The 13,686-nt window shown below is 38.0% G+C and overlaps 1 protein-coding gene across 5 annotated transcripts in view; it reads right to left on the bottom strand.

The window, feature by feature from the left end:
* Window positions 1-13,686, bottom strand: part of XRN1 (5'-3' exoribonuclease 1) — a 100,873-nt gene that overhangs the window by 34,024 nt on the left and 53,163 nt on the right. For all 5 annotated transcript variants that reach the window (XM_060149695.1, XM_060149697.1, XM_060149696.1 and 2 more), the window contains 2 exons: window positions 9,900-9,989; window positions 9,380-9,515 (listed from right to left, as the gene is read on the bottom strand). In XM_060149695.1, the coding sequence (XP_060005678.1) occupies window positions 9,380-9,515; window positions 9,900-9,989 (226 nt within the window). The remainder of the gene's footprint in view (window positions 1-9,379; window positions 9,516-9,899; window positions 9,990-13,686) is intronic.

Below are 13,686 nucleotides of genomic sequence, written 5' to 3'. Positions count from 1 at the left end.
GCCTGCTGGGCTCCCAGGTGAGGCCCTGGCCTCTGAGACCAGGGGTGGGGGGTATGCCTGGGTCCCTCCTGTTCCTTTGAGCCTAAGCCCCACCCCCCACCCCACACAGCCATGAGGGCCTTTTCCGGCCCTGTGGGTCCTGAGCACAGGCCCCACCCACTGCCCAAACCTTGTCCTTGCTTAGGCCCCGCCCTCCACAGCCAAGGCCTCCATCCCTGCCTTTTCTTTCCCTCTTTTCCCTCCGCCTCCTTTTTACAATTGTACTGTTGTACCTTCCAGTTGTTGATTCATCCATATTTTTATTTTTATATTCTTTCTAACATATCTGTTAGCTTCCTAGTCTAATTTTATCTTTTACTTTGTTATTGTTCTCTCTCTCTTTTTTTTTGCCACCCCATTTGGCTTGTGGGATCTTGGTTCACGAGCCAGGGGTCAGGCTGAAGCTTCTGTGGTGGGAGTTCTGTGACGGAACCACTGGACTAACAGAGAACCTCAGACCCCAGCGAATATTCATTGGAGTGAGGTCTCACGAGTTCCTCATCTCAGCACCAAGACCCAGCTCTACCCAACAGCCTACAAACTCCAGTGTTGGAAGCCTCAGGCCAAACAACCAGTAAGACAGGAACACAATCCCGCTCATTAAAAAAAAAAAAAAAAAGAGAGAGATGGCAAAAACATATGTCACAGACGTAAGAGCAAGGTAAAAACCTACAAGACCAAATAAATGAAGAGGAAACAGGCAATTTAGCTGAAAAAGAATTCAGAGTAATGATAGTAAAGATGATCCAGAAGCTCAGAACCAGAATGGAGGCATGGATTGAGAAAATACAAGAAATGTTTAACAAACATCTAGAAGAACTAAAGAACAAACAAACAGAGATGAACAACACAATAACTGAAATGAAAAATACACTAGAAGGAATCAGTAACAGAATAACTGAGACAGAAGAACAAATAGGTAAGCTGGAAGACAAAATGGTGGAAATAACTGCCGAGGAGCAGAATAAAGAAAAAAGAATGAAAAGAATTGAAGACAATCTCAGAAACCTCTGGAACAACACTAAATTCACCAACAATCAAGTTATAGGGGTCCCAGAAGAAGAAGAGAAAAAGAAAGGGTCTGAGAAAATATTTGAAGAGATTATAGTCGAAAACTTCCCTAACGTGGGAAAGGAAACAGTCACCCAAGCCCAGGAAGCAAAGAGAATTTCATACAGGATAAACCCTAGGAATAACAGACCAAGACACATACATACTAATCAAAGTAACAAAAATTAAATTCAAAGAAAAAGTATTAAAAGCAGCAAGGGAAAAACAAAAAATAACATAAAAAGGAATCCCCATAAGGTTATCAGCTGATTTTTCAGCAAAAACTCTGCAGGCCAGAAGGGAGTGGCAGGATATATTTAAAGTGATGAAAGAGAAAAACCTACAACCAGGATTACTCTACCCAGCAAGAATCTCATTCAGATTCGATGGAGAAATCAAAAGCTTTTCAGACAAACAAAAGCTAAGAGAATTCAGCACCACCAAACCAGCTTTACAACAAATGCTAAAGAAGCTTCTCTAGGCAGAAAACACAAGAGAAGAAAAAGACCCACAAAAACAAACCCAAAACAATTAAGAAAATGGTAACAGGAACATACATATTGATAATAACCTTGAATGTAAATGGATTAAATGCCCCAACCAAAAGACACAGACTGGCTGAATAGATACCAAAACAAGACCCATATATATGCTGTCTACAAGAGACCCACTTCAGACCTAGGGACACATACAGACTGAAAGTGAAGGGATGGAAAAAGATATCCATGCAAATGGAAATCAAAAGACAGCTGGAGTACCAATACTTGTGTCTGATAAAACAGACTTTAAAATAAAGACTGTTACAAGAGATAAGGAGGGACACTATATAATGATCAAAGGATCAATCCAAGAAGAAGATATAACAATTATAAATGTTTATGGGGCGTCCCTGGTGGCACAGTGGTTAAGAATCCACCTGCCAATGCAGGGGACACAGGTTAGAGCCCTGGCCTGGGAAGATTCCACATGCCGTGGAGCAACTAAGCCCGTGCACCACAAGTATTGAGCCTGCACTCTAGAGCCTGTGCTCCACAGCAAGAGAAGCCAGTGTAATGAGAAGCCCATGCACCACAACAAAGAGTAGCACTCGCTCGCCGCAACTAGAGTGAGCCCGCTAACGGCAACGAAGACCCAACGCAGCCAAAAATAAAATAAAGTAAAAAAAAAAAAATGTTTATGCACCCAACATGGGAGCACCTCAATACATAAGGCAAATGCTAACAACCACAAAAGGAGAAATTGACAGTAACACAATAGTAGGGGACTTTAACACCCCGCTTACACCAATGGAAAGATCATCCAAACAGAAAATAAATAAGGAAACACAAGTTTTCAATAACACAATAGACCAGGGAGATTTAATTGATATTTATAGAGCATTCCACCCAAAAGTGGCAGAATACGCTTTCTTCTCAAGTGCACATGGAACATTCTCCAGGATAGATCACATCTTGGGTCACAAATCAAGCCCCAGAAAATTTAAGAAAATTGAAATCGTATCAAGCGTGTTTTCTGACCACAACGTTATGAGACTGGAAATCAATTACAGGAAAAAAACTGTAAAAAACACAACTACATGGAGGCTAAACAGTGCATTACTAAATAACCAAGAGATCACTAAAGAAATCAAAAAATACATAGAAACAAATGACAACGAAAACACGACAACCCAAAACCTATGGGATGCAGCAAAAGCAGTTCCAAGAGGGAAGTTTATAGCAATTCAATCTCACCTCAAGAAACAAGAAAAATCTCAAATAAACAATCTAAACTTATACTGAAAACAATTACAGAAAGAAGAATAAAGAAAACCCAAAGTCAGTAGAAGGAAAGAAATCATAAAAATCTGAGCAGAAATAAATGAAACAGAAATGAAGAAAACAATAGCAAAGATCAATAAAACTAAAAGTTCGTTCTTTGAGAAGATAAAGAAAATTGATAAACCCTTAGCCAGACTCATCAAGAAAAAAAGGGAGAGGATACAAATCAGTAAAATTAGAAATGCAAAGGGAGAAATCAAAACTGACACCGCAGAAATACAAAGGATTATAAGAGACTACTACAAACAACTATATGCCAATAAAATGGACAACCAACAAATTCTTGGAAAGGTACAATTTTCCAAGACTAAACCAGGAAGAATTAGAAAATATAAACAGACCAATCACAAGCACTGCAATTGAAACCCTAATTAAAAATCTTCCAGCAAACAAAAGTCCAGGACCAGATGGCTTCACAGGCAAATTCCATCAAACATTTAAGAGAAGAGCTAACATTGATCCTTCTCAAACTCTTCCAAAAAACTGCAGAGGGAGAAACACTCCCAAATTCATTCTACGAAGCCACCATCACCCTGATATCAATACCAGAAAAGGATATCACAAAAAAAGAAAATTATAGATGAATACACTGATGAACATAGATGCAAAAATCCTGAACAAAATACTAGCAAACAGAATTCAACAACACATTAAAAGGATCATACACCATGGTCAAGTGGGATTTATCCCAGGGATGCAAGGATTCTTCAATATAGGCAAATCAGTCAATGTCGTACACCACATTAACAAATTAAGGAATAAAAACCATACGATCATCTCAACAGATGCAGAAAAAGCTTTGACAAAATTCAACACTGATTTATGATAAAAACTCTCCAGAAAATTGGCATAGAGGGAACCTACCTCAACATAATAAAGGCCATATATGACAAACCCACAGCAAGCATCATGCTCAATGGTGAAAAACTGAAAGCATTTCCACTAAGATCAGGGACAAAGAAGGATGTCCACTCTCGCCACTCTTATTCAATACAGTTTTGGAAATCCTAGCCACGGCAATTAGAGAAGAAAAAGAAATAAAAAGAATACAAATTGGAAAAGAAGAAGTCAAACTGTCATTGTTTGCAGATGACATGATACGATACATAGAAAATCCTAAAGATGCCACCAGAAAACTATTAGAACTAATCAATGAATTTGGTAAGGTTTCAGGATACAAAATTAATGCACAGAAATCTCTAGCATTCCTATACACCAACAACAAAAAATCAGAAAGAGAAATTAAGGAAACAATACCATTTACCATCACAACAAAAAGAATAAAATACCTAGGAATAAACCTGCCTAAGGAGGTGTAAGAGTTGTACTCAGAAAACTATAAAACACTGATGAAAGAAATCAAAGATGACATAAATAGATGGAGAAATATACCATGTTCTTCGATTGTAAGAATCAATATTGTGAAAATAACTATACTACCCAAAGCTATCTACAGATTCAACGCAATCCCTATCAAACTACCAATGGCATTCTTCACAGAATTAGAACAGAGAATTTTACAATTTGTATGGAAACACAAAAGACCCCGAATAGCCAAAGCAATCTTGAGAAAGAAAAACAGAGTTGGAGGAATCAGGCTCCCTGACCTCAAACTATATACCACAAAGGTACAGTAATCAAGACAATATGGTACTGGTACAAAAACACAGATATAGAGCAATGGTACAGGATAGAAAGCCCAGAGATAAACCCACACACATATGGTCACCTAATTTATGACAAAGGAGGCAAAAACATTCAATGGAGAAAAATAGCCTCTTCAATAAGTGGTGCTGGGAAAACTGCACAGCTACATGTGAAAGAACTAGACTAGAACACTCCCTAACACCATACACAAAAATAAACTCCAAATGGATTAAAGACCTAAATGTAAGACCAGACAATATAAAACTCTTAGAGGAAAACATAGGAAAAATACGCTTCGATATAAACCACAGCAAGATCTCTTTTGATCCACCTCCTAGAGTAACAGAAATAAAAACAAAAATAAGTAAATGGGACTTAATTAAACTTAAAAGCTTTTGCACAGCAAAGCAAACCATAAACAAGACAAAAAGACAACCCTCAGAATGGGAGAAAATACTTGCAAATGAAACAATAGACAAAGGATTAATGTCCAAAATATACAAACAGCTCATGGAGCTCAATAACAAAAAAAAATCCAATTAAAAAATGGGCATAAGACCTAAACAGACATTTCACCAAGGAAGACATACAGATGGCCAATAGCCACGTGAAAAGATGCTCAACATCACTAATTATTAGAGAGATGCAAATCAAAACTACAACGAGGTATCATGTCACACCAGTCAGAATGGCAGTTATCAAAAAATGTAGAAACAATAAATGCTGGAAAGGGTGTGGTGAAAAGGGTACCCTCCTGCACTGTTGGTGGGAATGTACATTGATACAACCACTATGGAGAACCATATGGATGTTCCTTAAAAAACTAAAAATAGAGGGCTTCCCTGGTGGCACAGTGGTTGAGAGTCCGCCTGCCGATGCAGGGGACACGGGTTCATGCCCCGGTCCAGGAAGATCCCACATGCCGCGGAGTGGCTGGGTCTGTGAGCCATGGCCGCTGAGCCTGTGCATCTGGAGCCTGTGCTCCGCAATGGGAGAGGCCACAACAGTGAGAGGCCCACGTACCGCAAAAAAATAAAAACCAAAAAACTGAAAATAGAACTACCATATGACCCAGGAATCCCACTACTGGGCATATACCCTGAGAAAACCATAATTCAAAAAGAGTCATGTACCACATTGTTCATTGCAGCTCTATTTACCATAGCCAGGACATGGAAGCAACCTAAATATCCACTGACAGATGAACGGATAAAGAAGATGTGGCGGGTTTCACTGCTGGCACAGTGGTTAAGAATCCGCCTGCCAATGCAGGGGACACGGGTTCGAGCCCTGGCCCGGGAAGATCTCACATGCCGCGGAGCAACTAAGCCCGTGCGTCACAACTACTGAGTCTGCGCTCTAGAGCCTGCGAGCCACAACTGCTGAGCCCACGTGCCTCCCACGTGCCTAGAGCCCGTGCTCCGCAGCAAGAGAAGCCACCGCACCACAACGCACACCACAATGAAGAGTAGCCCCCGCTCGCTGCAACTAGAGAAAAGCCCATGTCCCAACAGAGACCCAATGCAGCCAAAAATAAAATAAATTAAAAAAAAAAACACCTTTCACTTTATAAAAGAAAAGAAGATGTGACACATGTATACAATGGAATATTACTCAGCCATGAAAAGAAACAAAATTGAGTTATTTGTAGTGAGGTGGATGGACCCAGAGTCTGTCAATAGAGTGAAGTAAGTCAGAAAGAGAAAAACAAATACCGTATGCTAACACATATATATGGAATCTAGAAAAAAAAAATGGTATGGATGAACGTAGTTGCAGGGCAGGAATACAGATGTAGACATAGAGAATGGACTTGAGGACACAGGGTGGGAGGGGGAAGCTGGGGTGAAGTGAGAGTAGCATTGACAATATATACACTACCGAATGTAAAATAGTTAGATAGTGGGAAGCAGCAGCATAGCACAGGGAGATCAGCTCGGTGCTTTGCGATGACCTAGAGGGGTGGAATAGGGAGGATGGGAGGGAGGCTCAAGAGGGAGGGGATATGGGGACATATGTATGCATATGGCTGATTCACTTTGGTGTACAACAGAAACTAACATAGTATTGTGAAGCAATTATACTCCAATAAAGATCTATTAAAAAAATAACAGGGAAAAATATACTGTGTAAAAAAAAAAGTGAGAATACTTTATAACCATTGCAATCCATTACTATGATTTACATTAAATATTTTCAAAAAGTGAATTCTTACCTGATAGGAAAAATGGCAGCAGTTTACTTGTAATGATAGTCACCTATTTTTAGACTATAGCTTATGGACATAAGTACAAAAGGGCACAAAACAGCCCTAAGCTACAGAGTCCATGTACTATAGAGTTCTTGTATTTATATACTGTAAAATGCTCCAGCCTTTAAACAGAGTCTATTTTCTTTTATTATAGAGATATTTCATTTCTATCTATCAATAAATATTTACTGAGTTCTATTTATGTGCCATTTATTGATTTAGGTGCTGGAGATAGAACAGTGAACTGTTCTTCTATTCTAGTTGCGGGAGACATACAAGAAACAAACTAAGGGAAAAAAAATAGCATGTTTGAAGATAAAAAGCATAGAGGAATATAAGGCAGAGAAGGGGGATCAGCAGTGTGGGGAGAGACTGAAATTTTAAATAGGGTGAAAAGTGAAGGTCTTACTGACAAGGCGTCTATGTTTCCAGGGCATAGCAGACTAGAAGTACTGATAGAGTACAACTGGTGCCTACTGACAATAGCAAGAAAAAAGAATATGAGAAAAGATTTAAAGTAATTTAAAAAAGCAGACACAAGAACTGTGCCTGGAGGATTGCATATGAAAAAACAACCCATATGATCTAACACATCCCTAGGCATTATTACTATAATTACAGCATTGATTAGAAAATATGGCATTCAAACCTGACTCATTAGGCAAATTAATAGACTAGCGCATTTTCACTATAGGCCCCAACCCACAGCTACTAAAATGAGAAGTTCTGGGGAACGACTACTGAAAGTGTGATCACCTGGGGGCTTGCTAGAAATGCAGAATATCAAGAGCTGCTCATCCTAGAGCTACTGAATCAGAATCTGTATTTTATCAAGATCCCCCAGTGATTCATTTGCAAAGTTCAAGAAGTACTGCTCTGAGGGTGGAATCCAGAATGCACGTTTTTTAAAAAGCTCCTCCAGTAATTTTGATAATTAGCTGAGTTTGGGAACCACTGTCAATAAGAAAACTAGGAATACTTTTAATGATGACCCAGCATTAAAAAGAAAAGTTTAAATTATATTCAGAATGTTATGTTCATTTTTTAGTTTTTTCTCCTTCTTTTATTACCCTAATAACATTATAACACTGAAAAGGGGAAAAAAAAAGTCACTCATAACTGCTCCTCCTTGACTCATTAACAGGTTTAATAAAAAAGTCCTGTCTTATCTATATGTACATACATTTTAAAAATGTTGTAATCAAAATAATGGACTACAACTTTGTATGTGTATCTTCAGTTTGCAAAGTAAGGGGAGAATGTGTAAAACATTTTAGAAAGCTCTGCATCCAAATGGGTTCAAATAAAAATTGAGGGCTTAAAGCTATAAACTTTTGTTAAGTGGAAAACTCATTTCAAAAACCATACTGGACAAATAGACTTTACACTGAAAGACAATTAAAAAGAAATGCAGGCTTTCTATCCTCAGCTGAATATCATTAACCTTTCAAAATATCAAACTCTTGGCTCTGAGCCTTACATTTTTTCTTAAAGAGTCATCTAGTGGTGGTTTTCCAGACCGAATTCATAGCTCTTGAGCATGTGATAAGAGAATTCAAATAATAATAGCTAAGTATTATTAAGCATTAATAATAGCTAGGCATTATTAGGAGTTTATATGTATTAACTCAGTTAATTCTTTTGAGGACTATATGAGGACTATTTTATTCTTATTTTACCAATCAGGAAATGGAGGCATGGAAAGGTTAACTATCTTGCCTAAGGTTTTAAATACTGAAAGAGGGATGGGGGAAAATGACGTGAGAGACCAGTTCTTAACTTTCTCTGCTATTAGTTCAAACAAGAGAGCACTGTGTTAGGAAAGCAACATCATTTTAATAAAAAGGCAAATATATGAAAAATAAAATTGTAAGTTAAAAAAAGGAATCAAATTAACCCATTTTCTATTGCATCAAGATTGGGAATCAAAACAGATAAAACAGTTAAGCCTACACAGGTTACTGCTTTTTAAAATCAAGACATAAAAAAAGGATAGTTTAAGTGGGATTTCAAAAATACTTAGTAACTGAATGAGTTTATCAGTGGGAAATAAAAGTGAAATAAATATAGTTTTTATGTTCTATAAAAAGATGAACTGTATCTTTTAAAGAACTTAGAATAGGAAAGAATAGGGAATTAACCTTATTTCTCAATCACAAACTTTTAATTGACTAGACTCAGAAAATATTAATTCTTAAAATTAGAAACACTACAAGGACATAAAATTTAAATGCTATGGCTTTAGAGACTTCCCTGGTGTTCCAGTGGTTAAGACTCCATGCTCCCAATGCAAGGGGCATGGGTTCGATCCCTGGTCGGAGAACTAAGATCCCACATGCCACAGGGTGCGGCCAAAAGAAAAAAGATGGGCATTTATATTTATTTAGACAAACTTAATGGACACTGGAAAAGGCTGGAATATTTTTTTAAATTACAGATTATTTTGACATAATTTAGAATCACTAAGTATATGTTTTATCTGATTGAAATACAAATAAATTATTTGTAGGATAACATATAGTTCATTTAACTTCAAATCTCATCAGTAATCTTCGTTATTAAAAATTAGTACCTTGCACTTTTCAACTTCTTCTTCAATTTTCTCAACAATAGCTGCATCCAGAATTTGTAAATCACAAGAAGAACGAGACAAAGTACTGACAGGATGTCCCTTTAGCCAAGTAATAATTTCTTGAACTTTCTCAGCACTATATTAAAAACAATAATTTTTTCACATTAATTGAAACTTTCTGAGGGTTTATATAAAAGGCCTGATATGAACTTTCTGAGGGCTATGAATTATAAAAGATATCAAATATATAATCAATCACACCACTTAATTGGGGCTAATTATGAATCCAATATAAACATGGACATGTTATTTCTCAGTAATTATAATGAAACGCAAAAATTAGTTTAGAAGTACTTTACTGATTAAATGAAATAAAAAATTATATTAAGATCTTAAAGCAAGAACAAAACAATACAAAACCCTCCCCCCAAGAGTAATATAAATTCTTGATTAACTACTACCCTTCAGTAGAACCACTAAGTTGAACTATGCGGCAATAAATCTCATCAATTTTGCTTACCCATTCTCATTTTCTCCAGGCCAAATGTCATCTTCATAGAACACATCCTCTTGGCTATTTTTGGCTATATAACTAAACAGTTCTGGAGCTCTAGCAGAACAAACAAAAATACTGCTTTTAAAAATATGGCTAATTTCATATAAACTTCCTATCAAATTTCTGGATCCTAAGGGGATATATTAAATATACTGAGGACTAATTATGTACACATATAAGGGATAGAGACCAAAAGATTGAAAGTATTCATAGGTCCTCAAAAAAAGATGAGGGAGAAATGATTCAATTCTTAAGTATAATTAAACTATGATTTTTATAATTGAAATTTTTATAATTGAAACTATGATGATTCAATTACTGACTCTATCCCTCTTAGACTATAATGACAGGTGATAAATGGACAAAAATAATGTATACAGGTTCATTTTCTAGTTTTCACAATAAAGCTAGAGCACTCCACAAAAGAGCAAATGAAAATCCACTAAAAGTTTCTTCTGATATTCCTCAAAATTCCATTGTTCTCTAACAGTGTACTGTAGTACTTTCAAATACACGTAGCAGACTGAACACATGTGCTTATTTCTGCTCCCTTCCCAGCCTGCTAAAAGAATAGTAAAGTAGAAAAAAGGGCATGGACCTATAAAGACAGATGAACAGAGAAGCAGAGAATCTGATAGTACATGTTGAGTTAACAAAATTTTAGAAACTGAAAACTGAATAGATATGTATGAACTGACTTGACAGATAGGATTAAGCTGTACCCTAAGTCACCAGAGTGGGAAGTCAACAAGAAGCAAGTTGATGTGAACTGTGAAAGTCTGCAAAAGCTCAGGAGATATGGGCTCCGTACATTTTGATGCTGCAGTATGGGGTGGGTTTAACAGGCTTTTAGTTGAAAATTTTGTATAATAAGTAGTTAGGCAGTCACCTCCACCTCAGCGTAAATCATGTAGTTTACTTTCAGAGAGGCTAAATGGGGGCTGCTCGAGCCTTGGGTAATCCAGGCACAGGAAACTGGATGGGTGGGGCATGAGGAAGAGAGGATAGGTGCCCTACTGAAAACAGGGGATCAGTGAAAATATTACTATACAACACGCCACTAGGACGCAGGCTAGGAAGTATAACATCTTTAAGAAGCAGACTCTGAGATGGAGATTAAACATGGAAAAAGTTTATTAGTGTGTTCTGTGGAAATAACACCTGTGGAAGGGAAAGAAGAAAGGGGAATTGGGCTCAGGGAGAAGTTGGGCTGTGGTTCAATCTTAATGAACTCCTTGGCCAGTAGCATAGAGATCTCAAAGTAGGATGGCTCCTCAGACTTATCCTGAACTGGGGCAATCAGGTTGGCTGAGCCTTTACATCTTCTTGTTGATGAGGTATTGGATGTGTGGCTGTTGTGGGAAAGGGACATAACTTTAGGTGAGGCAGTTCTCTTCTGTTGGGCAATTCCTGAAGACGGCTCACTGCTGAGGGCTGTGAGACAGCAGCATTCCTACTGTCCAGGGAGTAGGTCCTGAGTCGTGAAGAGACATCTGGGTGTGTACCACAGTATCCACTATGTAATGAGACCCCCTTACTCTGGTTAACTTCCAGAACACTGGAAGTCAGTTTTGTTCTCCATACCTGTCCTCCAAGAAAAAGGCTGCAGAATACCTTTCTGGGAAAACTACCCAGCTCAAGAGAAAAGATATACATATAGGTAGTGATATTTGGAGATGCTCTGCTGCAACAGCCAAGTCCCACCAGAGAAGCCTCACTGAAGCACATTAAATTTCCAGTCAGCATTTTTTTTTTTTTTTTGCAGTACGTGGGCCTCTCACTGTTGTGGCCTCTCCCGTTGTGGAGCACAGGCTCTGGACGTGCAGGCTCAGCGGCCATGGCTCATGGGCCCAGCCGCTCCACGGCATGTGGGATCTTCCCAGACTGGGGCATGAAGCCGTGCCCCCTGCATTAGCAGGCAGACTCTCAACCACTGCGCCACCAGGGAAGCCCATCCAGTCAGCTCTTTAATCACTGAATAGTAAATATGAACCACAAGACCAAAAAAAAAAAAAAATCTTTAACATGAAAACAGAGGATCAAATCAAACAGAAAAGGAAAAAAAAAAGCAATTTGTAGTAAACAGAAAGTATTAAGAATAGAAGAAAATCTAGATTACTATCTTCAGAGAAATAAAAGAAGATATTTCATTCATTATAAGAACAAGATGCTACAAAAAAAGGAATGCCAGAGAATAAGGAAACACTTCTAGAAATTAAAAATGATTAAATAAAAAATAAGTTAAAGCTGAAGAAATCTCCCACAGAGTAGAACAGGAGTATAATATAGAAAACGGATGAAAAGAGATAAGAAAATTAGGAGAATTAATCCAGAAGGTCTAACATCTATCAAAAGGAGTCCTAGGGCTTCCATGGTGGCGCAGTGGTTGAGAGTCCACCTGCCGATGCAGGGGATGCGGGTTCGTGCCGTGGTCCAGGAAGATCCCACATGCCGCGGAGCGGCTGGGCCCGTGGGCCATGGCCGCTGAGCCTGAGCATCCGGAGCCTGTGCTCCGCAACAGGAGAGGCCACAACAGTGAGAAGCCCGCGTACCGCAAAAAAAATAGAAAGAGAGAATGACAACAACAAAATGGTGAGGAGGAAATTATCAAAGAAATAATACAAGAAAGTTTCTCAGAATGGAAGGGCATCAGTTTCAAGTTTGAAAGGGCTGAACAGCAAAATGAAAGAAAAAAGACCCATTCCAAGGCACACATCTTCACATTATTAAATAGTATTGGTAAAGAGAAGATTCTAAAAAGGTTTCAGAAAATGAAAAACAGATCATGCACAAAGATTAAGAATCAGAATAACACAAGACTTCTTGACAGCAAAGGAAACATGAGAATGGAGCAGCACTTTTCAAATTCTGAAGGAAAATAATCTGCAATCTAGGATTCTAGACCCAGGCGAGCTATCAACCAAGTATCAGGGAGGTTTAAAGAAATTTCCAGACATGTAAGCTTTCTCAGGAAGCCACTGGCATAAGTGCTCCATCAAAATGGAGACATAAATCAGAAGGAATAAAGCATGAAAGCCCAGAAATAAAGGAATCCTATGCAGAAGAATGGTGAAGGGAATTCCTAGGATGAGAGTAAAGAGAAACTTGAATGAAAGCTGTACAACAGCCCAGGAGAGCAATTAGTTCACACTGAAGCAGGAAGGAAGACAGTTTTAAGAGGAAGTATACAAGAAGAAAATGGAACTGAGAGGTCACATGACCTGTTTGACTGTATTAAGTTTTCCAGCTATGGCACAGAGTTTGGGGCCGCATTGGTTACGTGAACATAGATAAGAAACAAATGAATAAACAACACAGAAAAGAACAAAAATGTGTACAAGAAAGGAAATGCAATACTCTACAAGATCCAGAGGTGACCATTTACATTTACCTTAATCGACTAAACCTTAAGAACAGATTTAATTTAAAAAATTGTGATAAAACTATAATGAGAGGGGAAATGTGTTCATGTGTGTAGGGAGGTAAGGGAATGGGGAGTGGGGCTGGTAAAAGAAAGCTAAAGCTTCATCATTCATGGCATGAAATCAATGCATATGTCAAGTTGAAAAATCAAGAAAAAGCAGTCTAAATATGACATTTTTAAGGAAACATGGAGGTAAATAGAAGAAATTATCTAAATTTTGAGATGGTAATATGCAGTTGAAATGTGTCTCCCCCACCCCCACCCCAACATAAGACATAACTGAAGTCCCAACTCCTAGTACCTCAGAATCTGACTTTATTCTGAAAT

This window comes from Lagenorhynchus albirostris, chromosome 5, assembly GCF_949774975.1.
Source record: "Lagenorhynchus albirostris chromosome 5, mLagAlb1.1, whole genome shotgun sequence".
Lineage (NCBI taxonomy): Eukaryota > Metazoa > Chordata > Mammalia > Artiodactyla > Delphinidae > Lagenorhynchus > Lagenorhynchus albirostris.
Note: the sequence above shows the minus strand (reverse complement) of the source record. Positions and strands in the feature narration are given on the sequence as shown.